Source organism: Danio aesculapii, chromosome 23 (assembly GCF_903798145.1).
Source record: "Danio aesculapii chromosome 23, fDanAes4.1, whole genome shotgun sequence".
In the NCBI taxonomy this organism is placed as follows: Eukaryota; Metazoa; Chordata; class Actinopteri; order Cypriniformes; family Danionidae; genus Danio; species Danio aesculapii.
Window position 1 is genome coordinate 47,590,678 of NC_079457.1, and position 25,503 is coordinate 47,616,180.

The 25,503-nt window shown below is 40.2% G+C and overlaps 1 protein-coding gene across 1 annotated transcript in view; it reads left to right on the forward strand.

Annotated features, from left to right (window-relative positions):
* The window catches only part of prdm5 (PR domain containing 5), a 140,979-nt gene that overhangs the window by 107,818 nt on the left and 7,658 nt on the right, over nucleotides 1–25,503 (forward strand). The window contains exons 14-15 of the mRNA XM_056449460.1: nucleotides 27–112; nucleotides 16,696–16,800. Coding sequence (XP_056305435.1) covers nucleotides 27–112; nucleotides 16,696–16,800 — 191 coding nt within the window. The remainder of the gene's footprint in view (nucleotides 1–26; nucleotides 113–16,695; nucleotides 16,801–25,503) is intronic.

Sequence of the window (25,503 nt, forward strand, 5' to 3'; positions counted from 1 at the left end):
GTTTGTTTGTGTTGTTCTATCTTTAGGTGAGCGGCCGTATCAGTGTCCCTACTGTGACAAAGCCTTCAGCAAGAACGATGGGCTAAAAATGCACATTCGTACACACACTCGGGTAAGACTACAATCATGCATGAACCTATTCACTTACAAACCTGCTCATCCACCTGTCCATTTCATTCTCATTGTTCAGTGCTCTGCTTATGTATGTGAAGAATTGTTCATTTAGGCACAGTTTGTAATTTTGGCCACTAGAGGGCACATATTCACAACAAACAATGGCATATTTTAATGAACGTGGAATCATGGAAGTTGTGAAAAGATTTTAAAGATTGTTGTTTTTCAGTAACTTGATGTACGTCCAATTAAAACAGTCCTGAAATTAAAACAAAGGTAGGGTTGTGCATAATTGCGTCCTTTGGGAACCAGTTGGATTGTTGAAAGATGATTGGTGCTAACAAAATGGAAGAAAACTGATGAATAGATGAAAGCAGGGAAGAAACAAAATGCACTCTGATAGCCGCCCAAAGGACTGATAACCCCACCCTTAATGACTGATAGCCCATAAAGGACTCATAATGATAAACCCACCCTAAATGACTGATAGTTCTTCCCTAATTGACTGATAACCCTATCCCAATACACTAATAGCCCTGCCCTAAAGGACTGATAACCTCACCATAAAAGACTGATAATAATAACCCCACCTTAAAATACTGATAACCCCACCATTATAGACTCATAATGACAAACCCACCCTAAAATACTGATAGCCCTGCCCTAAAAAACTGATAACGATAACCCCGCCCTAAAGGACTGATAGCCCCACCATAAAGAACTCATAATGATAAACCCACTCTAAATGACTGATAGCTCCGCCCTAAATGACTGATAACCTCGGCCTAAATAACTGATAGCCCCACCATAAAGAACTCATAATGATAAACCCACTCTAAATGACTGATAGCTCCGCCCTAAATGACTGATAACCTCGGCCTAAATAACTGATAGCCACACCATAAAGGACTTATAATGATAACCCCGCCCTAAATGACTGATAACCTCGCCCTAAATACCTGATAGCCACACCCTAAAGTACTGATAGCCCTGGCCTAAAGGACTGATAACCCCACCCTAAATAACTGATAACCTCACCCTAAACAACTGATAGCTACACCGAAAAAACTGATAGCCCCAGCTCACAGGACAGATAGCCATACCTTAAATGACTAATAGCCCCACCCTAAAGGAGAGTTTACTACACCCTAAATGACTGATAGCACTAACTTAAAGGACTAATAGCCCCACCATGAAGGACTTATAATGCTAAACCCACCCTAAATGACTGAAAGCTCCTCTCTAAATGGTTGACAACCCCACACTAAAGGACTGACAACCCCACACTAAAGGACTGATAACCCCACCATAAAGGTGTCATAATGATAATACTGCCCTAAATGACTGATAGCCACACCCTAAAGGACTGATAGCCCCACCTTAAAGGACAGTTAGCCCCACCCTAAAGGACTGTTTACCACACCCTAAAGAACTGATAGCCTGCCTTAAACGACTGATAGCCGCACCCTAAAGGACTGATAACCCTGCCCTAATTGACTGATAGCTCCACCCTAAATGACTGATAACCTCGCCCTAGATACCTAATAGCCGCACCCTAAAGGACTGATAGCCCCACCTTAAGGGACAGATAGCCCCACCTTAAGGGACAGATAGCCCCACCCTAAAGGAGTGATAGCCACAACCTTAATGACTGATAGCCACACCCTAAATGACTGATAGCCACACCCTAAAGGACTGATAGCCACACCCTAAAGGACTGATAACCCCACCTTTAAGTGACTGATATCCACACCCTAAATGACTGATAGCCACACCCTAAATGACTGATAGCCACACCCTAAAGGACTGATAGCCACACCCTAAAGGACTGATAACCCCACCTTTAAGTAACTGATATCCACACCCTAAATGACTGATAGCCACACCCTAAATGACTGATAGTCACACCCTAAATGACTGATAGCCACACCCTAAAGGACTGATAGCTACACCCTAAAGGACTGATAGCCTGCATTAAACAACTGATAGCAGGCACCCTAAAGGACTGATAACCCCGCCCTAAATGACTGATAGCCCCGCCCTAAAGACATTCCATGTGACCAGAGGTGAAGAAAAGTCGTTTTGAGGCAGAAGGAAAGGTTGTGGTTTTTGATTAAACATTATGAGGGTAAATGAAGTTTTGATGAAGTGCACATGTTTATAATAATCACTACTATATACATATAATAATAATAAGAAGAGAACGTTTTGATTTCATGCTGACTTTAAACTCTTTAAACTTTAAAAATAATCTTTATAGACTCTCCAAAGTGATTCCTCTATATCTTCATGTTAAAATAAGCAGTAAACACGTCACTGTGATGAGCGGAGTTGTTGTATATTTGTCCAGTGTGTATACAGCAGGTCAGTAGGAAACATCTCCTCACCACTGGCCAAAACACATCTGCCTAAAAAGGCTATTGCTGAAAATGTGTATGAATGTGTGTGTTCAGACACATGATGAAAATGCTACGTTACAGGTCTGAGGTTTAAAATATGCGTTTTTTTACTTCAGGGTCACTGGAGATTTTGTCCCTGTTATTTTCGTAAAGCCAAATACACATAACCTGAAATATGGACAAAGAGAGATCATTACTAAATGCTCCAAAAAAATCATTGATGTAACTTAATTATGACACACATTTGCACTTATTTATATCATGCTGTTATATCAACTTATTTTAGGTTAATTGAACCCAAGAGCAACATTCATTTTAAAACAATGAGATCAAATAATGTTTTTTCAGGGACTTATTAGTATATTAAAGGTTAAATCTGATGACAAAGTATTTAGCAAAAAACTGTGCTTCAATAATATGCCAGCAGCATGTCTGTATGACGTTGCAGTTTGATTTGAAGCCTTAAAGATCTTGAAAGAATACTTAAGTTTTAATGAAAGCTTTGATCACAGGAATAAATAATATTTAATAATAAATAAAAATACAATCACACAAAAGAAATTACTTAAAATGAAAGTTATATTACATGACATTTTATATTTTGCGCAAATAATCGCAGCCTTAGTGAGCTGTTTTATGAACCACGTTTGACTGGTTCAGCTACGGTTACATTTTTTTAATAAATAAACAAAAAATAAATGAGTAAATAAATAAATTAGTACCTTACATAATTTCAATCACTACAGTCATTCAGAATCCATATATTTTCCTTCAGCTTAGTCCCTTTTTTATCAGGGGTCGCTACAGCGGAATGAACTGAAGCATATGTTTTACGCAGCGGATGCTCTTCCAGCTGCAACCTAGTACTGTGAAACACCCATGTACTCTCACACACATTCATACACTACCGCCATTTTAGTTTATCCAATTCACCTATAGAGCATGTCTTTGGACTGTGGGGGAAACCGGAGCACCCGGAGGAAACCCACGCCATCACGGGGAGAACATGCAAACTCCACATAGAAATGCCAACTGGCCCAGCCGGGACCCGAACCAGCGACCTTCTTTCTGTCAGGCGACAGTTCTAACCACTGAGCCACTGTGCCGCCCCGACCATTTCATTTGAAAAACAATTTAATTAGAAAGTTCTGTTAATTATTCCAGCTCAAACTGAACTACATTAATAATACCTATTGTTTACATATGTAACATAAGACGTAAACAGACTCTCAGAACTGCCATTAGCACAGTTATGGCTCACTGAGTCAATCAGCAAACATTAATGTTGTTAATAAAGTCAAAAGTATGAGTGCTGCTCTTTTTCAATGTGGTAAATTCAAATCTTAATTGAAACTCGTTGGCCTAGTTTACTAGCTTTAAGCCTATCGGCATGACCAAGGTTCACACATAGCCAAGTCAACTAATGTTGAGCTGGTTGGAAATACAGCCAAAGCTCACGCATAGTCTTCATTAGTGTTAAGCCATTCTGCAAGGTAGCCCAGGCACACATAGTCTATTACACTAATGTTAAACCGGTCAGCAAGGTAGCCCAGGCACACATAATCTAGTACATTAATGATAAACCGGTCAGCTAGGTAGCCCAGGTACACATAGTCTAGTACATTAATGATAAACCAGTCGGCGAGGTAGCCCAGGTACACATAGTCTAGTACACTAATGATAAACCAGTTAGCGAGGTTGCCTAGGTACACATAGTCTAGGACATTCACTATAAACCAGTCAGCGAGGTAGCCCAGGTACACATAGTCTAGTACATTAATGATAAACCAGTCGGCGAGGTAGCCCAGGTACACATAGTCTAGTACACTAATGATAAACCAGTTAGCGAGGTTGCCCAGGTACACATAGTCTAGGACATTCACTATAAACCAGTCAGCGAGGTAGCCCAGGTACACATAGTCTAGTACACTAATGATAAACCAGTTGGAGAGGTAGCCCAGGTACACATAGTCTAGTACACTAATGTTAAACCTGTCAGCAAGGTAGCCCAGGTACACATAGTCTAGTACACTAATGATAAACCAGTTGGAGAGGTAGCCCAGGTACACATAGTCTAGTACACTAATGTTAAACCTGTCAGCAAGGTAGCCCAGGTACACATAGTCTAGTACACTAATGTTAAACCTGTCAGCAAGGTAGCCCAGGTACACATAGTATAGTACACTAATGTTAAACCTGTCAGCAAGGTAGCCCAGGTACACATAGTCTAGTACACTAATGATAAACCAGTCGGCGAGGTAGCCCAGGTACACATAGTCTAGTACACTAATGTTAAACCTGTCAGCAAGGTAGCCCAGGTACACATAGTCTAGTACACTAATGATAAACCAGTCGGCGAGGTAGCCCAGGTACACATAGTCTAGTACACTAATGATAAACCAGTTAGCGAGGTTGCCCAGGTACACATAGTCTAGTACACTAATGTTAAACCTGTCAGCAAGGTAGCCCAGGTACACATAGTCTAGTACACTAATGTTAAACCAGTCGGCGAGGTAGCCCAGGTACACATAGTCTAGTACACTAATGTTAAACCGGTCAGCAAGGTAGCCCAGGTACACATAGTCTAGTACACTAATGATAAACCAGTCGGCGAGGTAGCCCAGGTACACATAGATATAAAAAAAACATGCATTCCCATAGCTCATGGTGGCAAAAAAAACATGGGGTGATAGATTTTCTTGTTTTGAAGAATGTTTATTTCATTTGTCTATTTCAGTCAGTTTATGTGGATAAATGTGTGTCTATGTTGGGGGGGGGGGGTTGTATGGGGGAATGGGGGTTACATGAATATTATGTTTGCAGCAACAGTGTGATATATTCTCAGACTGCATATCTGTGAATATACTAGCAGTAGCAAGTCTGGGTACTTGCTCTGCCTTAATAATAAAAGCAGCAGCAGCAGCAGCATAGCAGATCTATTCCACCAAGACCAAACACATCATTTGCACACCATGAATATATTTATTACCATACTAAATCTCTCCATGAGTTGTCATGACAGAACTAAGACTACATTTACTGTCAACATTTCTTTCCTATTAACGCAAACCCATCCAAAGCATGCTGGGAACTACACATTTACTAACACAAAATGATCAGGTTGACTTATTTTTATTGACAAATTTAAGTGGGAACACTGTGAACATGACAACTTGCATTTGACGTAAGTGTGGCTGCTTCTACACACACTAATGCGATTATGGAACGATTACGTCAAACACCAACAAGTTGTAAAATCACTTAGCGGAGCTAGCTTGAGCCATTTTGAATGAAATCTGGATGTTTTTGGGAGGGAAGCTGCTCTCTGATGATGGATGACATGGGTGTTTGTTGTGACATCATTTCCTGAAAGAGCTGAATCGCATCTTTCGGAATAGCAGCGTTTCTCCGATTTTGAACACAGATGGAGTGTCAACATCAGCGTTAATCCAAGGAAAGCTGAACAGACGCAGCACATCATTACATCTCTTCAGCAAATATGCAGCATGATGCGGTAATTCAGCAGGGTAACGTACGAGCTGTGGACTGACAAACAGCAGAAACACAGCCGTCATGAGAAAACAAAGCAGTTTTGATGCGGTAATGACAGAACCGCGCTAATCCTCTCATTGGGTTTCATTGAAGAGTTGCCCAAATCCATCCAGGGTAAACAAATACAGCTTCATCAGACCCCATATATGCTGGAATATTGATGCAACATCACTTTTTTCTGGCCTTTTTATGCAAATGATGTTCATTATAGAAAGTGTCAGATTTCCACTTTCAGCAAAATGCTAAAAATGCTTAAACATACACATATTTGAGAAGTTCCAGAGCCTGTTTCCACCCTTTATATTAAAGCTGGACCATTAAAAAAATTACAATGAGGCTTTTTTGTTTTCATAACAGTCAATATTGATAATTATGACAATAAAAGTGTAATCTCTGGACTTTTAAAACTAATTATTATACAATTCAGTTCAATGATCTGTTTGTTTGTCTGTTAAAACAAGATGGGAAATGCCAAAAATCAACATTTATATTTTCCTACAGATGGGAAACTTTCTTATAGTCATATTATACTTTTACGGGCGACACGGTGGCTCAGTGGTTAGCACCATCGCCTCACAGCAGGAAGGTCATTGGTTCGAGTCCCGACTGGGTCAGTTGGCATTTCTGTGTGGAGTTTGCATGCTCTCCTCGTGTTGCTGTGGGTTTCCTCCGGGTGCTCCGGTTTCCCCCACAGTCCAAACATAAATTGAATAAACTAAATTGAATTTAAATAACTAAATAAATTGAAATATCTTGAATAAGCTATATTGGCAATAGTGTATGTGTGTGAATGAGTGTGTATGGGTGTTTCCCAGTGCTGGGTTGCAGCTGGAAAGGCATTCGCTGTCTAAAACATATGCTGGATGAGTTGGCGGTTCATTCCCTGATGATTGAAGGGGCGAATCTGAAGGATAATAATGAATACTATACTGTTATACACTATTTTTACACTAAAAATTGGCCAATTCAGTCCCAAGCAGTATTGAAGTAGTACTTACAAGGATGTTAGTATAGTACATTTTAGTATACTTCACGTTCCTGTGAAAACAAAATCAATTTTTTTAGATGTTAATATTTATGTGTTAGTCTTAAAGGGCCATGAACCCCTTCCCCCCTCCCCCCCCCATCCCAGCTTTGTTTAGGTGGGAGTGTCGAGTAGCAGAAGAGGAAAGGGTTTGCATGAAAAGGGGAGTTTCAGTACATGCTCATGCTGATTTTCACAGCGGCAACACAAACAGACGCAGGGGAGATAGACAGTGACTACGTTTACATGTACATCAATAATCAAATCATTTGCCTTAATCTGAATAAGACAATAATATGATTAAGGTGGTTACATGAGGTGCTTTTTGAATGTTGCTCTCATGATCCCGTTTTACATGTTATAACACATAATTCGATTAACATCTTAGCATCATTGCCATGCTATCCACATTTCCCTCGGAGTTTCATGTAATTTCGGGTGTTTCATTCTTAATTTGTTGACTTTAACTGCAGTTCGGCACTTTCATTCAGGAATATTTCCCACATGCTCCTCGTGACAAACAAGATATTGGATGTGAGGAACTGCCAGAAGGGTGTAGTTTTAATGGAAGTTTTGATATCACACGCTGAATGGGAGAAAAAATAAAAACTCATTTTGCAGTGTATGTGCCTGTTTCCTTAAGTGACTTGTTAGGTGCAGAGAATAGCGTCAAACAGCCGTGTGTGTATCGACTATCCTGTCAAAACGACGACGGTAATAGTTTGATATATAATAGTTTTGATGTTTACATTCGGAGAGCAGCATTTACAGCCGATCTTTCAGTCTATAATATTGTAGTAATATTACTGTTCAGAGTACTGCTGACGATACTAACTTTGCCATCTGAATAAACATAAACAAAGAACACTGATCACACACTTACCAAACCTGTAGACCGGACAATCAACACCAACTGAAACCACATCTTATTTAAAAGGAGACGAGCGGCAAATCCAGATTTCACCATTTCGAAAAGTGAAAAGTTCTCGGGTACAAAATGGTTCTTACAAACATTTTGTCGTGTGTTGGCACAGTCAAATGTGGGCCCACACACAGCGGTTCTCTCATTGCGGGAAAATGGAAACAAAACCTTCGTTGAAGCACATTTATAAACGCAACACTGATGACGCATGTCTCCGAACAACACTTCTTCTTCCACTTGTTTGAACAACAGTTGGCAACACAGCATGGCGTCTCTCTGCCGTCTGAACACTGTAACAGCCTTCGAAGGTATATCATGCATAATAATGAAGTTGTACCTCATTCACAATAGAGTGCGCTGATTGGTTCGAACCAATTGGTTCGGTTAGCGTTCTCGTGAATTAATGCTGAAAACTCAAAAGATGACACGATGTACCGGCCGGTACAGACATCAAGTCTCCAAGCTGGAATTTACACAAGGATCTCATTGCCGTGACGTCGCTTCAAAATGTATTTTCGAACTGGAAGAACGAATTTACTCGAAATAACGCAAAAACAACCAATTTTCATGATTTTTTTGGTGAAATATATGTCCTAATTATACCTGTCAACATTGGGATGTGAAAATAAGGGATATGCCATAAAAAGTAAGGGATATGCCACCATAATAAAGGATATGCAACCCCCCCCCCCCCCCCCCCCCCCAAAAAAAAATCCCCAAATTACTAAATATGTTAATAAGTAATAAGTTTTATTATTATTATTATTATTAGAAAAACAAAAAATTAAATAGTATACATTAGCAGCAAATACATTAGCAAACAGTTCAGCTCATTAAAACTAATAGCTATTATTATGAAATAGAATCAAGCTATCAAATCTCATTAGCCGTTTCTTCACTGTATAACTCACACATTCTGATTAAAGAGCAGCAAATGAATCTCTTATTTATTTAGAGTTTTTTCATTTGATTACATTAAATATCAGGTGTCACTTTAAAATGCACAGATCTAACGTTATAATGAAAGCTTTCGATTGCTTTCCTGACTTTTTATGCTTATTTAGGACGAAATTAGTTGTGTTTGAAAAAACCCCACCAAGATTGACATCTTTAGATATTATTATTATTAATTATGTGTGTATCTCTGTTTAAACACGTACCCAAAACACAGACTTTTACTCCGCTTCAAATCACGTGTACAGAATCCGTTGGGTAAACAGTGTCTATTTATCACTATGGAGCGCGTCAGCTGACAGTCACGCATCTCTATATGACTGTTTTGAGGATTGCATATGAAGGAGAGACGGCACCTGTAATGAAAAGGAAAGGGAATCCCTCCATAAACAAAGCGAAAGCACAGAACAGACTGACATTTAGGAGCAAGAGGCGGCCCCTGGTGGTTCGGCGGTATGGGTTGCTAATAGGGAGGCTCGGTTCTTTGTCAGAGAAAGACTGAAAATACGGGAGAAATACGGGAAAGTACTTTTACAGGATGATAGCGGGATAGAACTGTAAAATAGGGGAGAATCCCGGTAAAAACAGGAGCGTTGACAGGTATGATCCTAACACTGTTTTTAGCAACATATATGACTGTCAACATCTCAAAAAATGTGTTTTGGTGTTTCGTGACCCTTTAAGGGTATCAATAAGCTAGTGTGCTCCAAAACAATGACAAAATTCACATTTAGAAGATATAAACCTACAAAGTTTCCAGTTTGTCCCTTCCACCTAAATAGATCAATTTTCTTTACTTTAGTTTCTCATCAAATCTTTTGACCAATCAAATGCTCTCTAGTATCTGCCATGCTCCGCCCCCTACAAGATGCGTCTCATTTGCTTTTCATTTGCTGTGCTTGAGCTCAACCACTCTCACTGGCAGAGCTGCTATTGGCTGTTTTAATAAAGGGAGGAGCTACTCTATGCCTCACTCTCTTCTCACCCTCAAACTTCGAATAAACAATGCTCTTCACTAGACTTTTAAATATATACTTCACCATTATTTGAGTAGGCATACTTTATAAAATGAGCTTAAAGTATACTTCTTGTTTTATAAGGCAGGTTTTTGTGTGTTGCTGACACTTTTACTGCTCATCTGATTCAGCCGTGAGCCTCAGAGCGTCACACTGGATGTGTTTGACTCTAGCAGCGCCAGAACTCTCATCTTACACTAAACTTTACTCAAACACATGTGTCCTCGATGGCGCAGGCCCATATTGATGATGTCTCTCTGCTCATACACACACAAACACACTTCATCTGTAGCACCTTCTCATCTGGTGCAGTGTGAACACACCTCGTCCCGCTCCACTTCCCATGATTCCCTCTTCCTTTATCCGCCCATTCCTGACACAGCGGGCTGATAGAAGTTGGGATGGACTATCAGTGAGTGCACTTTCTCCACCCTGATGTACACACACACACACACACACACACACCAACATGTTATCTGTCTCTAAGGCTTCACTGTAAAAAGTGATTAGTTGACTTTACTTAAAGGTGTTGTACGTAAGTTTTTGACTCTTCTAAAGCATAAAAACAGCATCATATGTTTGCAGATATTTCAGAAACATGCTAAACATTCTTGTTAATCTGAAAAACAATGCTGAAGTCAGATATTCTGCTTTGAAAATGTGCGTTACGTGCCGGAACGGCGGTCTTTGTTTTGATCATTTAACCCACCCATTGCCAGTTTAGCCAATTATATTTCAGCACCCCGGGTTGCCGTGCTTGAAAACAGTTCATTTATTCAGAAAGGCTCTCAAAGCATGCGTCCGTGACCGAAATGCGACCTCTGGTGGACAGTAGCAGCCTCCGAAATAATTCAGTTCCACATGAGGTGGTTATTAATTAGCAAATAATATAAATATTACAAGTGTAAACATTAGGTGAGCAGGTTACATTGTAACTGTGTGTCCTAACAACACGTTACATGACGAGATACGCAGTGATGAGCAATTGGGCTGTTTGTCGAAACACGACAGATATTTAAATACAGCCATTCAGAAGCACAGAATAGTGCACTCACTCATGAAATGGTAAGGTTTATAATCTATTTAATACATATTAACCCTTTTTAACCTCTTGAGGCCCAAGTGTTTTTTACATGCATTTTTATTTTCTCTTTTCTATTATGGGAACCTAATTAGAATAAAAATCAGTGTCATCTTTTGATATGATGTACTTTTAGATAAAAATGATGTCCCTATATGTGGACTCGTAATCTGAATTTACATAAAACATTTTTTCCTGAATTTTTAAAATGCATATTTAACATATCATTTTTTTTTTATTTGCTTTGACTATCAGAGAGTAAAAACAAAGTTTTTTTTCGCATTTTGGACAGTTAAAAATAGTGTTTGGGACATTTCATATGCTGCAAATCAGTTGCAGGACGACCCTGTATGTCTGTAACAAAATATAAAACATTAAAGTATTTTAAATAGCCACTTAAGAGCTCAAATGTGCTGTCCACATATGTGGACACTCAAGCCCTAGGAGGTTATCATTATTAAATGTACATGCTGAATCACGTGTTTAGTTATAGAGTTCAATTTCAGATGATTTATTGTATTTTCCAGATCTGAGGTGAACTATCTGCTGTTGCTTTCAGTAGTACGGCAATAAATGTCATGTAAACTGGCATTCAGACTCACATTATTAGCATTTAACACTGAATAAAGCACATGAGGTGTACCTGAGGTCATCATTGTCAGTTTTCTGTCGTTCACAAGAAATTGAAGCCGTTTCTAATATGTTAATTCAAGGTGTTGGTCAGGACAAAAACTCCTTTAATATGGAGAATATTCCTTCTATCAGGTGCTGCTGCTTTTATTTAGAAACACGGTTTAAATCACTCGCTCCTGTCTTCAATCTGGCAAACTGGGTCAGTGGGCGTTTCTGTGTGGAGTTTGCATGTTCTCCCCGTGTTGCCGTGGGTTTCCTCCAGGTGCTCCGGTTTCCCCCACGGTCCAAAGACATGCGCCATAGGTGAATTGAATAAGCTAAATTGTCCGCAGTGTATGTGTGTGAATGTAAGAGTGTATGGGGGTTTCCCGGTGTTGGGTTGCACCTGGAAGGGCATCCGCTGCGTAAAATATATGCTGTATAAGTTGGCGGTTCATTCTGCTGTGGCGACCCATGATTAATATTAATAATGATTTTGAATTAAAATTTACATTTAAATATTTACAAATAAATTTGTTTTAATATATAAATTACACATATACAGTTAGTTTATACAGTATATATATATATGTATATTATACTATATTATGTAGTTTTTTACAGTATACGATTATTTCTTTAGCTGTTTGTGAACCTACAGTACCTTTTTTAATAATTTTCATGTATTTTGTACATCTGTTTCCAGTGAGCCTGGGTTAAATATTTACTTTTTAATGTATATAAAATTACGTGTCAATTTAATCTGATGCGGATACCAAAATGATCTCGTTTTTGACCCAAATATGCGGCACATGGGGGACATCAGAAGTGTAAAAGTTAGTGTTTGTTTTATTACAGTATGTGCAGGTGTGTTTTGTTCAGTAAGTGTATGTGTGTGTGTGTTTTCCTGGCTGTTATGTAAGTTAATGTATGCGTGTGTCCATGTGAAATCAGTTCCAGGTGTGTAACACATGAAAGGCTCTTCAGTTGTTTATCCCGGTCCATCTTCAGTTCGAGTGTGTGTGTGTGTGTGTGTGTGTGTGTGTGTGTGCGTGTGTGTGTGTGTGTGTGTGTGTGTGTGTGTGTGAGGTATGGTCTCTAGTTTCTGTAAACACACAGATGTATGTTGATGCCTGAGGGTTTGTTCTGTCTCTCTCTCTCTGAAGGCTCTTCATTAGTCTCTTCAAAAACACAATAGCAGAGTTCAGCCACAAGGTTTCACTGCCTGAAAAGTGTTAATCGGGACACTTTTCTCCATCAGAGGTGTGCAGTCCTGCTTCTGGAGGCCGTCTTCCTGAGGAGCACATACAGTTGGAGTCAGAATTATTAGCCCCCCTGTATATTTTACACCCAGTCTCTGTTTAGCGGAAAGAAGATTTGTTTCAGCGCATTTGTAGTCATAATAGTTATAATAACTCATCTCTAATAACTGATTTCTTTTATTTTTGCCATGATGACAGCACATAATATTAGACTAGATATTCTTCAAGACACTAGTATTCAGCTTAAAGTGACATTTAAAGGCTTAACTAGGGTAATCAGGGTAAAGTTGGGGTAATTAGGCAAGCCATTGTATAACAGGGGTTTGTTCTGGAGACAATCCAAAACTAATATTGCTGAAGGGGGCTAATAATATTGACCTTAAAATGGGTTAAAAATTTTAAAACTGCTTTTATTCTAGCTGAAATAAAACAATTAAGACTTCATCCAGAAGAAAAAATATTATAGGAAATACTGTGAAAATTTCCTGAATCTTTGTTAAACATCACTTTGGGAAATATTGGAAAAAGCAAAAACAAAACCCCTTTATTTTGACTTCAACTGCATGTGCTCTTCCTGTGGAGTGGAGAATATTGAGGAATTGTGAGTTCAGAGCTCCCGAAAGACTGTACAGAGATGTAAATGGGTGATTTCTAAATAATTGCGGGTACAATTTGCATTTCCAACACTGTAAAAAAATGATGGGCGCCACACAATCGATTTGTGTTCGGACATTGAAAAGGAATTAAGTTAACTTATTCGTTTTTACAAAATTAAGTGGATTGAACTGAAAAACAATTAAGTATATCAAGAATTGTGTTGTTTCCGGTTGTTTTAAATAAGTAGCTTGAACAAACAGCAAATTACATTTATTTTTGAGCAAAGATAAATCTTTTTTTTTTTTTTTTTACCTTTAAGGAAACAGTTTTGAATAATAACACAAATTATATCAGGTTATAGGTGGCACAGTGGCTCAGTGGTTAGCACTGATGCCTCACTGCAAGAAGGTCGCTGATTCGAGTCTCGGCTGGGCCAGTTGGTGTTTCTGTGTGGAATTTGCATGTTCTCCCCGTGTTGGTGTTGGTTTCCTCTGGGTGCTCCGGTTTCCCCCACTGTCCAAACACATGCGCTATAGGTGAATTGAATAAACTAAATTGGCTGTAGTGTGTGTGTGTGTGTGTGTGTGTGAGAATGAGTGCGTATGGGTGTTCCCAGTACTGGGTTGCAGCAGGAAGGGCATCCGCTGAGTAAAATAAAGCAGGTTCATTCTGCTGTGGTGACCGCTGGTAAATAAAGGAACCAAGTCAAAGGAAAATGAATGATTATCAGGTTATCGCTAATAATAATGTGTATCTATGGACTTTTAAAAATATAACCTTAAAGACTACACTGTTAAAAACTTACGTAAATTAACAGTTTTCTGTATTTGGTGACTCATGTTTTTATTTTCCCCCATTTATTTCTGCTTTTAAATGGCGTTATGGGATCTTGATCTCTGTTCCAACAACTTTTAATCTTGAAATGTTGGAAAAAGTGACTTTTCTGAACAGTTGTAATAGTGTGCAGTGCTATATTGTCTGGGTTGGTGTTGTATATTACACTACAAACACCTTGTAATAAACTGCAGCACATTTTCTGTTATTTTACACACTTATTTCTCTAGATCAGGGGTCTCAAACTATCGGCCCACATTCCTCCTTCCTCCGGCCAACAGCTGACGTCAAAAACATAACGAGATTCGACCCGCCAAAACGTAGATTTCTGAAACACTGTCATTGTTGTGCAGTCACAACTAGCCACTTGTGGTTTTGACCCACCAGCTAGTCGACATTTATAGTACTGCATTCAGTTTAGTTTTACACTCGCTTTCTCTCAGTGTGTGTAGTCGAGAGTAACACACATGCGTTTTAATTCTGTGCCTGATTTAAACGTTAAAGTATGTGTCCTTTTATTCAATTCAATTCAATTCACCTTTATTTGTATAGCGCTTATACAATGTAGATTGTGTCAAAGCAGCTTCACATAAAAGGTCACAGTAAATAGGAACAGTGTAGTTCAGTTCAGTGTTTAAATTCAGTTCAGTTTAGCTCAGTTCAATGTGGTTTAATAATCACTACTGAGAGTCCAAATACTGAAGAGCAAATCCAATGATGCGCAGCTCTACAGATCCCGAACCATGCAAGCCAGTGGCGACAGCGGAGAGGGAAAAAAAACTTCACTAATTGGCGAAAGTGAAGAAAAAACCTTGAGAGAAACCAGAGAAACCAGCGGTGGAGGCTGGAAGCTGGCCTCAGCGAAGACTCGTCTGTCTCTGGAGCGTCACAGGAATCAGTCTCATGTTCTCCACTCCTCCATGACCACCACAGTAGCTGCTCATACGGCCTGGTCCAGGATATGGAAACCTTGGGATCATCTCGTCGTTGGTCTTGGATCGAATCAGTGAATCTGCATAGTCTGAGGGCCTCAGGAAGAGTATCCTCAGGTGGAAATAGAGAATAAAGAGAATAATTAGCGTAGCTGCTGTTCATAGTGTATATAAACAAGATGCAGAACCTGTGTGGAAGCCCGCTAAGTGGTGCATTGAGTGTATTGCAGCTGCATTTTGTACTAATTGAAGTTTGTTAATAGAGGATGCTGGGCAGCCAGCAAACAGTGCATTACAGTAGTCCAGCCTAGAAGTCATAAAAGCATGGACTAGCTTTTCTGCATCTGAGATGAATAGCATACTTCGTAACTTAGCAATTTTACTAAAGCTCTAATTTGTAAATATTAAAGGGTCGTTTGACTATTATCAGTTTGTATTTTGTTGTACAAACACTTCTTCATGGCTTACACGTTATGCTGGTGCTGTAACAAATATGATCATTTAGCTAATATTCCATTCACATGGTCTCATTGAATAGATTTTCCTTATATGCTTATTAAGATTTGCACAAAACTATGTACATTAGTGAAATTGTACTGCTAGTTGAATGTAACTTGTTAAAGTAAATGTGAATATGTACCTACTTTTCCCCTCTTTGTAGTAGTTTTACAAAAAAAAGAAAGATATTGAGAAGAACTTCAAGTCACTTAAGTTATCCAGACTGCTTTCTGCTGTTCTTACGCTATTGGGACAAAGATTGGGACAGAATAATAATAATTATGCCTATTATTTGTAGTATTTTCATAACTATTTAAACTCCCCCTTCAATATGTACAACAAGAAATAAAAAGCTGGAGTTTTGACTGCATATACTCTGTGGAAGAATGACTGATTGTGTGTCTAACACTCGGCCATACACACAACAACAATAGATATATTTCAACATCTGATGTGTGACACGATAAACGTGCTGATTTGCCTGATCACTGGTGACAGGTAATGCTTGAAGTATAAACGGCAGGTCTGTTGTCCTAAGATGCATCAGTTGTGTCAGATTTCCACTTTTTTTCTTGTGCTTGAATGCTAAAACGACCCTCCTATGAATTATCAGTCACTGAAATGGCCCCCTGCTCTAGACCCCAGCTCTAGATATTATTTCTTTAACATTATATTATTTCTAAAGACTAAAATGTCAATAAAACTTTGTTGAACTGTAAGTTGAATTTTCAACAGGAGAAGTTGACAGATCGCCATCCCATAATGCAATTGAAAACCGTAAATAAATGGAAAACACAGATGAATCACTACACACACACACACACACACACACACACACACACACACACACAGAGACAGCAGTATTTCAGTGTGTTTACCGCCTCTCCTTCTCTTACAGGAAAAGCCGTATAAATGCAGCGAGTGCAACAAGGCCTTCAGTCAGAAGCGCGGGCTGGATGAACACATGCGCACACACACCGGAGAGAAGCCCTTCCAGTGCGATGTGAGTCACACACACAGCAAACAACACATGCATTGCACTCTTTATGAACACTACACACTCCGGTTTCACTTTACTGTCATACGAACGTAATTCAACACAAACACACTGGAATGCAGTTTGGGAAGGAGGAGTGTTATGCTGTATTCAGCACACAGAACAGGGGAACTCAGATCAACTGCTCAGAACCTACTAGAAACCCCAGGACACTTAAACTCACCGGACACTTTATTATCCAACTGCTCGTTTACGCAAATGTCTAATCAGCCAATCACATGGCAGCAGCTCAATGCATTTAGGCAGGTAGACATGGTCAAGACGATCTGCGAGCATCAGAATGGGGAAGAAAGAGGGTTTAAGTGACTTTGAACGTGGCATGCTTGTTGGTGCCAGACAGGTTGCTCTGAGTATTTCAGAAACTGCTGACCTACTGGGACTTTCACGCACAACCATTTCTAGGGTTTACAGAGAATGGTCCGACAAAGAGGAAATATGCCAGAGGTCAGAAGAAAATGGCCAAACTGGTTCCACTTCCTCGAGCTTCTCCGGGGGGATCCCGAGGCGTTCCCAGGCCAGCCGAGAGACATAGTCCCTCCAGCGTGTCCTGGGTCTTCCCCGAGGCCGCCTCCCGGTGGGACATCCCTGGAACACCTCCCTAGGTAGGCGTCCTGGAGGCATCCGAAACAGATGCCCGAGCCACCTCAGCTGACTTCTCTCGATGTGGAGGAGCAGCAGCTCTACTCTAAAGCTCCTTCTGGGTGACAGAGCTCCTCACCCTGTCTATAAGGTTGCGCCCTGCCACCCTATGAAGGAAACTCATTTTACCCGCTTGTATCAGAGATCTTATCCTTTCAGTCATGACTCAAAGCTCATGACCATAGGTAGATAGGTAGGTAAATCGAGAGCTTTGCTTTCGATTCAGCTCCTTCTTGACCACAATGGACCGGTACATCGAGCTCATTACTGCTGCAGCTGCACTGATCCGCCTGTCAATCTCACGCTCCATCCTTCCCTCACTCGTGAACAAAACCCCAAGATACTTGAACTCCTCCAACCTGGAGATGGAGCCTTCGAAGAAGCCAACAGAACGACATCGTCTGCGAATAACAGACATGTAATCCTGTGTGACCCCCTCCAGCCCAAGGCTGCGCTTTGAAATTCTGTCCATTAAAATTATGAACAGAATTGGTGACAAAGGGCAGCCCTCAGAAGAACTCGTTGATTCAAATGAAGTGTTCAGAGTGACTCTTATACTTTATAATTTGACTGGAGTATTAGTTTATTAGAGTATTTGCACATTCAGATGTGCCAGATTTGTGTATATTTTATCCAATGGAGTAAATGAACAGCAAATTCTCATTTCTGGGTGAACTATCCCTTTAAAAGTCTTTCTTCATACCTAATAAAGGTACACTTGTTTTGACTTGTTGACTAACAGATGTCAAATAAACTGAAACTACAATCAGTTTGAATTGAATTGCAATGAAAATCTTTGAAAACACGTCAAAAGAATAAAGCTCTGAGCCAGTGAGATTCCTTTAGAGCAGAAGTTTGGCAACACACAGCTTTGAGTGTTTTAAAATGTTCAAATCCTCATCCTGACATTTCACAAAACAGCTCCATAAAGTTCCTTTACTTTAACTTCAACGGGAGCCGTGAAGGACAGACGCGACCACCCCGCAAACCACTTCAAATGCTGTCAAATACTCAGAGAAAGCGAGTCAATAAGAAATGAATCTGGAGTATAGGTGGTTTCTGGCACGTCACGCTTCAGAAATGCTGCGCATGAAAGACGGAGCAGGAATAATTTGCCATCTTCAATGGAGGCGTCCTAACAACCGTCATCAGAGCGCCAGATTTCCGACCGAATCACTCCAGGCTTGAAAGACTTGTCACGTCAAATGCGGAGAGAAAATGTAAAAAAAAAAAGAGGAAACAGCCAATTTCATTCTCGTATGGTCTTTAAAGAAGTCAAAACTCAGAAAGACATGCTTGGAGTTCAGTGTAGACATCAGATAAATGCATGGGGAATGTTTCTCATTTACTTTAGTGAAAGTGTGTGTGTGTGATTGAGAGTCTCCTTTGGAGTGTGTTCACTGCCAGCGGAGCGTTTCAGAGGAAGCTTATCAGTGTGTCTTTATATCACTCTCTGATTTATACAGTGTAAAAGAAAACAATAATAGAGCATTAAAGGGGACCTTTTATCCAAAAATCACTTTTATAAGGGGTTTAAACACAGTTGCGTGGCAGCAGTGTGTGAATATAATCAGTTTCTAATGGAAAAAAAATTAATATTTCTATTTTTTTTATAATCAGACTTGATAATAACAGTCACCAGAAACACTTTGATTGACATTCTCCCTTTGTACGTGTCATCAATAGCCTCAAAAGCATAAACAGCCCTGAGTGAGAAGCAGCTGTCAGCCCAGGGTGTTGCTAGATATAACGCTCTACTGGGGCATGCAGCCCCTTCCCCCCACCCCCATATATATATATATATATATATATATATATATATATATATATATATATATATATATATATACAACCCAGGCTCATTCTGAGAACGTAGTCCCGGGGACGTTTCTGGAGACCGCGAAATACGTCCTGGGGGGTACGTATTTTTGCAGTTTTTGTTTTTCGCGAATCCGCGAGAGGCCGCTGTGCGCGCTTTTCCCCGCGCCGTTCTCGCGTAAACCCGCTGGAGGCCGCTGTCGAACGACCTTCCGCCTGTCTGCCTGTATGACAGAATGATTGACCGTGCGACCTGCCAATCGGCGGACTGACCCACCCTCCTCCGTCCCTAAACCCAACCAACGACGATTCACAAAAGCCGTCCAGAAAAAGAAAAGCCCTCGTCTGATTTTTACCACGTTTTCGGATTTTGACCACATTCTCACCCTGTGACGAACTTGTTCGCTTCATTTTTTGAATTTTGTTTTTGTTTTCTTACCTGATTTCTGGAACCGCTTTTCCCCGGACTCGAACGCGGTCATCGTCGTGGTGGTCAGCCCCTCTCTGCGCCTCGAGTCCGCCAAAGTACATGAAGAGCTAACCGGACAAACTGGTTGCAGCGGGAAAACCCTCCACATGGAGGCGAGCGGCCGGCCGGCAAGCGCCGAAAGGAACGGCGTCACACCGCCCCGCAGCGTTCGCTTCAAAAAATAAAATGCAGCCGTACGTACCCCCGGCTACGTATTTCGCGGTCTCCTGAAACGTCCCCGGGACTACGTTCTCAGAATGAGCCTGGGTTGTATATATATATATATATATATATATATATATATATATATATATATATATATATATATATATATATATATATATATATATATTTTTTTTTTTTTTTTTTTTTTTTAATATATATAAATATTTATTATAAATAAAATATAAATAAATAATCTTAAATGTAACTGGAAAACAATGTTAAGAGCGAAATGCTATGATAATTTAAGAAATCTTTTGCATGAATATGAATGAAATTCTATAGACAATTCAATAAAACACAAAAAAATAAAGATGTTTTATAGAATTATCTGTTGTCAAATATAAAACCAACTTTACCTTTATGTGTAAGTTTACATACCCTGCCGCATGGTGGAGTATAGAGGTAAAGTTGGTTTTATATTTGCACATTCAGACTTCCCCCTTAATAATATAATTTCATAAAAGTATTATTTGCAAACTCTAAATAGCGAAATCATTTTAGCAATGACTATCAAAGTACAACATTGTTCACAGTCAAATAAACAGTGTTAATGTTGTTTTAAGTCACACTTGCATGCTAATTCCGATCGAATATTCAAAGTAAAATTGTAAACAATATATAGACTTCCAAATGAACGAATGTGCGAATATAAAACCAACTTTACCTCTATTGGTGTAGTTCGCTGTCAGAATGCATTAGTTTTGCTTGTTGGTGATTACCCAGGCCTTGTACAGCTCCGTCTTCTTTCCTTGTCTTTGGCTAGGCAGAACCTCGGTTTTTAGCTCCACATAGTGTTGAATCTGGTAATCATGGAGCATTATTTCTTGCACCTGACCACACAGAACACAATTGTTGGCATCCAAAGACTTGTAGGCCTTTAACTTCTCTCTTGTTAAAACACATGGAGCTTTAATGGGATAGTTGTATATGTGGGGCTGGATGCTTGGCCATTTCGTCTTATCCAATATCCATTGGGAGGGTGCTATCGCAAATGGCCCTGTCAAACAAACACCGCTCACTTTGTTTTTGCAGAATATCTGCGCTTATCACTGGGTGACGAGCTGTTATAATACGCTGAAAGCATTATGTAAATAATATATATATAATATGTAATCAATATAACTTATTTCTAAGACAACAACAAACTCTGTACCGCATCGGATGTCATTCCCTCGCTGTAAATGCTAGTGCTCCGTTTTTTTTCTGCAACCTCGCTGTGCACACATCCTGAATGTTTACCTATAGGTCCCCTACTCCACTTGTAGCTTCATTTGCATGCTTCAGAAAACTACAGGTGACATCACAGACACTACGTCTATATTTTTTCAACAGTCTCCTATGCTGCATTCCAATTCACCTACTTGTACTACATCCTAAAAGTGCGTACTTTTGAGTGTGTAACTGAAGAGTATGCAAGTTTTGGGACAAACTACTTCCTTATTAATGAACCATTATTGGCGTGAAGGTCATCAGTTCACCGAACTCACCGCAGTTTACTGAGTGTAGCCGCAGATACAGGGACACTGGAGCGTTTCAAAGTCATGTCAATCAGCTACTTTGTCTATAAGCTGACATACGAGCGATCCGCTGATGAATTGCGGAATTAAACCTGTCCAGTGGCGTGTATCTTTGGTTAGATTCAGTAAACAGCGGTGAGTTCGGTGAACTGATGACCTTCACGGCCAATCACAGTCATTTCTGTTGAGCACGTGAACACAACGGTAAGTCAGCGCTGTTTAAGAACGTGCTCGACAGCGCTCAAATATTAGCGGGAAATGGACATTACCGAATTCCAGTATCATGATAACACTATACCAAAGCCTCTCCATTTAACCGGTAGTTTCACATGTCAGCCATGTTTGTAGTTTTTAAACACTTTTTACCCATATTTGTAGTTCTATTGGAATCCACGTCCAACAAGCAATGTATTAGCTGCTAGAGTACAGCAAACTTTGATTTGGGACACACTGAATCTAATTTCGAATACTACTTAGGACAGATAGGATGCAAATTGGGACGCAGAACTAGTCTATATTGGTTTTATGATGCGTTTAATCTCGGATGTGAGCACTAATTGGCTGGACTGAGAAACAGAAAAGTGTGTGCGTGTGTGTTCTGAGTCTATAACACAGGATTTTGAGATGGACACGAGTGTGTTTTCGGGGACAGAGAGCAGATAAAGAGGAGTTGAGTTGCTGTGGTTTGGACATGAAGTGCTGGAAGGTCAGACGAGGGTCAGTTTGTGCAGGGCGGTTTCATCCTGCTGTCCGCCCGGCAGGACGTCCCTCCACTGCGGCTTTCGCACCACAGCAACACCCTCACACACACAAAGACTCACACACTTACATACACACACACATATAGACACAAAAAGATGTACATACACACAAACACATACACTGACCCACAAACACACACACACACAAACCAACAGAAACACACAGAGACACAAACAACCTCTCACAGACTAACACATACATATATAAACATACACACTTACACACATACACACACTGAGGGCGATGTGCTTGGTGGTCTGCTGCGCGTCACGTTGCTGATTATGTGGACTCAGTGTGGGCCGCAGGGTTAAACTCAAGAGCGGTGCAGCTCTTCCAGCGGTCTCTGAGTAAACCCCGCTGAACGTCACACACTACCCACAATCCTCCTCTCTCTCAGACTAAACCCTGCTGAACGTCACACACTACCCACAATCCACCTCTCTCTCTCTCTCTCTCTGTGGTGTGTGTGTGTGCGTCGAGAGCGGTTGTGTGAGAGTCGGCCAGAGTCAGACAGAAAAAGCCTGTGTTCGTGTGCTAGGACTCAACATTATGCAATGTGGTGTGTGTGTGTGTGTGCGCATCTGAGAGGGTCTGGGTTTGTTTAGTTGTTTCTCACACACGCCAGCGTTCACGCACACTGCTCAGAGACCCTCAGAATGCAAAGGTGGGCCAGAAGTTGACTGAAGTTGGCAAAAAAAAGCTGAATATCTGGGGTTTGACAGCGTTCGTCAAGCAACATCAGTCTGTGGAGATTTGCTGAAAACCAAATATCTGCTTGTTCGGTTTTTCACATGGACTGTAAAAGATATGGACGTAGCAGGGGTATCAAAATAATTGTTTCTTTGGTGCACCGCGATGCAGACGCGGACAATTCGGTATCGGCTCAGTAATAATCATAATCAGTTATGATGTACTGACGTCATTTATCTCATATGCGCTATGTCGGCGAAGCTTACTCTGGCGAGGGAGGCGGGGGCGAGTATTTACAACACTCCGACTACTTAAAAACACAGAAACTGTGCACAATTTCACTGTGTGTGTTTGCTGGACAGTCTTTCACTGACACTTACAGCAGAAGCCCCTATTTCACTGCGATTGAGAGAGTAAAAGTAAACGCCATTTCTCTCTCTCTCTCTCTCACTGTGGCACATTTGACCTGCTGCCGTGACTTTTCCTCTCCTCTCGGCTGTTACAGCGATACTTCTGGATCCAGACATGAGCGCGTGTCTGCAGCAGAGCGAGTTTTCTCCACCGCGTCTATCACTGATCAGCTGTGATCGCCGCTGCCGTTTATCAGTGTCACTCATCTGTGAAGAGCGCCAGCACGTAAGAGCCAATCGCAGCCCTTTCTGTTGAGCGCGTGACCAATCAAAGGGGTGTAAGAGGACTTGCTTGATAAGGCTGAGAAATTGAGCGGGATATTTATATTTGTTTAATTGCTATAAATGCTGGTGTTAGATCATTTGAATCAGTGAGTTGTTAACTGGAGATTCACTTTGAATGCATCATTTGAATCAGTGAGTTTATAACTGTAGACTCACTCTGAATGCATCATTTGAATCCGTGAGTTGATAACTGGAGATTCACTCTGAATTGATCATTTGAATCAGTGAGTTGTTAACTGGAGATTCACTCTGAATGCATCAGTTGAATCAGTGAGTTGTTACCTGGAGACTCACTCTGAACACAGTGAATTGTTAACTGGAGATTCACTCTTAATAGATCATTTGAAACAGTGAGTTGTTTATTGGAGATTCCCTTTGAATGGAACATTTGAATCAGTGAGTTGTTAAATGGAGACTCGCTCTAACTGGATCGTTTGAATAAGTGAGTTGTTAACTGGAGATTCACTCTGAATGCATCATTTGAATCAGTGAGTTGTTTACTGTGGACTCACTCTGAATGGATCATTTGAATCAGTGAGTTGTTAACCTGGAGATTCACTCTGCATGCATCATTTGAATCAGTGAGTTGTTTAATGTAGACTTACGCTAAATGGATCGTTTGAATCAGTGAGTTGTTAACTGGAGATTCACGCTGAATGGATCATTTGAATTAGTGAGTTGATAACTGTAGACTCACTCTGAATGCATAATTTGAATCAGTGAGTTGTTTACTGTAGACCCACTCTGAATTGATCATTTGAATCAGTGAGTTGTTTACTGGAGACTCACTCTGAATGGATCCTTTGAATCAATGAGTTGTTACCTGTAGACTCACTCTGAATGGTTCATTTAAATCAGTGAATTATTAAACTGGAGACTCACTCTAAATGGATCATTTCATTCAAAGGATTGTTAAACTGGTGACTCACTCTGAACACACTGAATCAGTGAATTGTTAACTGGAGATTCACTCTGAATGGATCATTTGAACCAGTGAGTTGTTTACTGGAGATTCCCTTTGAATGGATCATTTGAATCAGTGAGTTGTCAAATGGAGATTCACTCTGAATGCATCATTTAAATCAGTATGTTGTCAAATGGAGATTCACTCTGAATGGATCATTTGAATTAGTGAGTTGTTTACTGGAGATTCCCTTTGAATGGATCATTTGAATCAGTGAGTTGTTAAATGGAGACTCGCTCTAAATTGATCATTTGAATCAGTGAGTTGTTTACTGGAGACCCACTCTGAGTGTATCATTTGAATCAGTGAGTTGTTAAATGGAGACTCACTCTGAACACATTGTGTAATAAAGTGAGTTGCCAATCAAATAGCAGTTTGTGTTCTCCTTCCCTGTGTACTGCCATAGAGGCAGTGTTAGCATTAGCCGTTATGCTTTTTAGGCTAATCATTTCATGCTTCCCTTCAGGCTTTGACAAATCCAATTACAACCACATGTTTGGTAAACAAAGCTGCAGAACTCTCTCCAATAACACATCCACGAAAGAGAAATATTACTTCACAAATTAAACTGTACACAATCATCTAAACGTTTGCATATTATTGAGTAACCTTACTGAAATGGAAAAGATGCTGGTTTCTGGATTGCAGTGGTAAATTAACAGTTTTTAATCATGATTAAAAAGGTTTTCTTTAATCACAGCATGGATTGAGCACTGTGTATACACTCACCGGCCACTTTGTTAGGTACACCTGTTAAACTGCTCGTTAACGCAAATTTCTAATCAGTCAATCACGACAGCCACTCAATGCATTTAGGCATGTAGACATGGTCAAGACGATCTGCTGCAGTTCAAAGCGAGCATCACAATG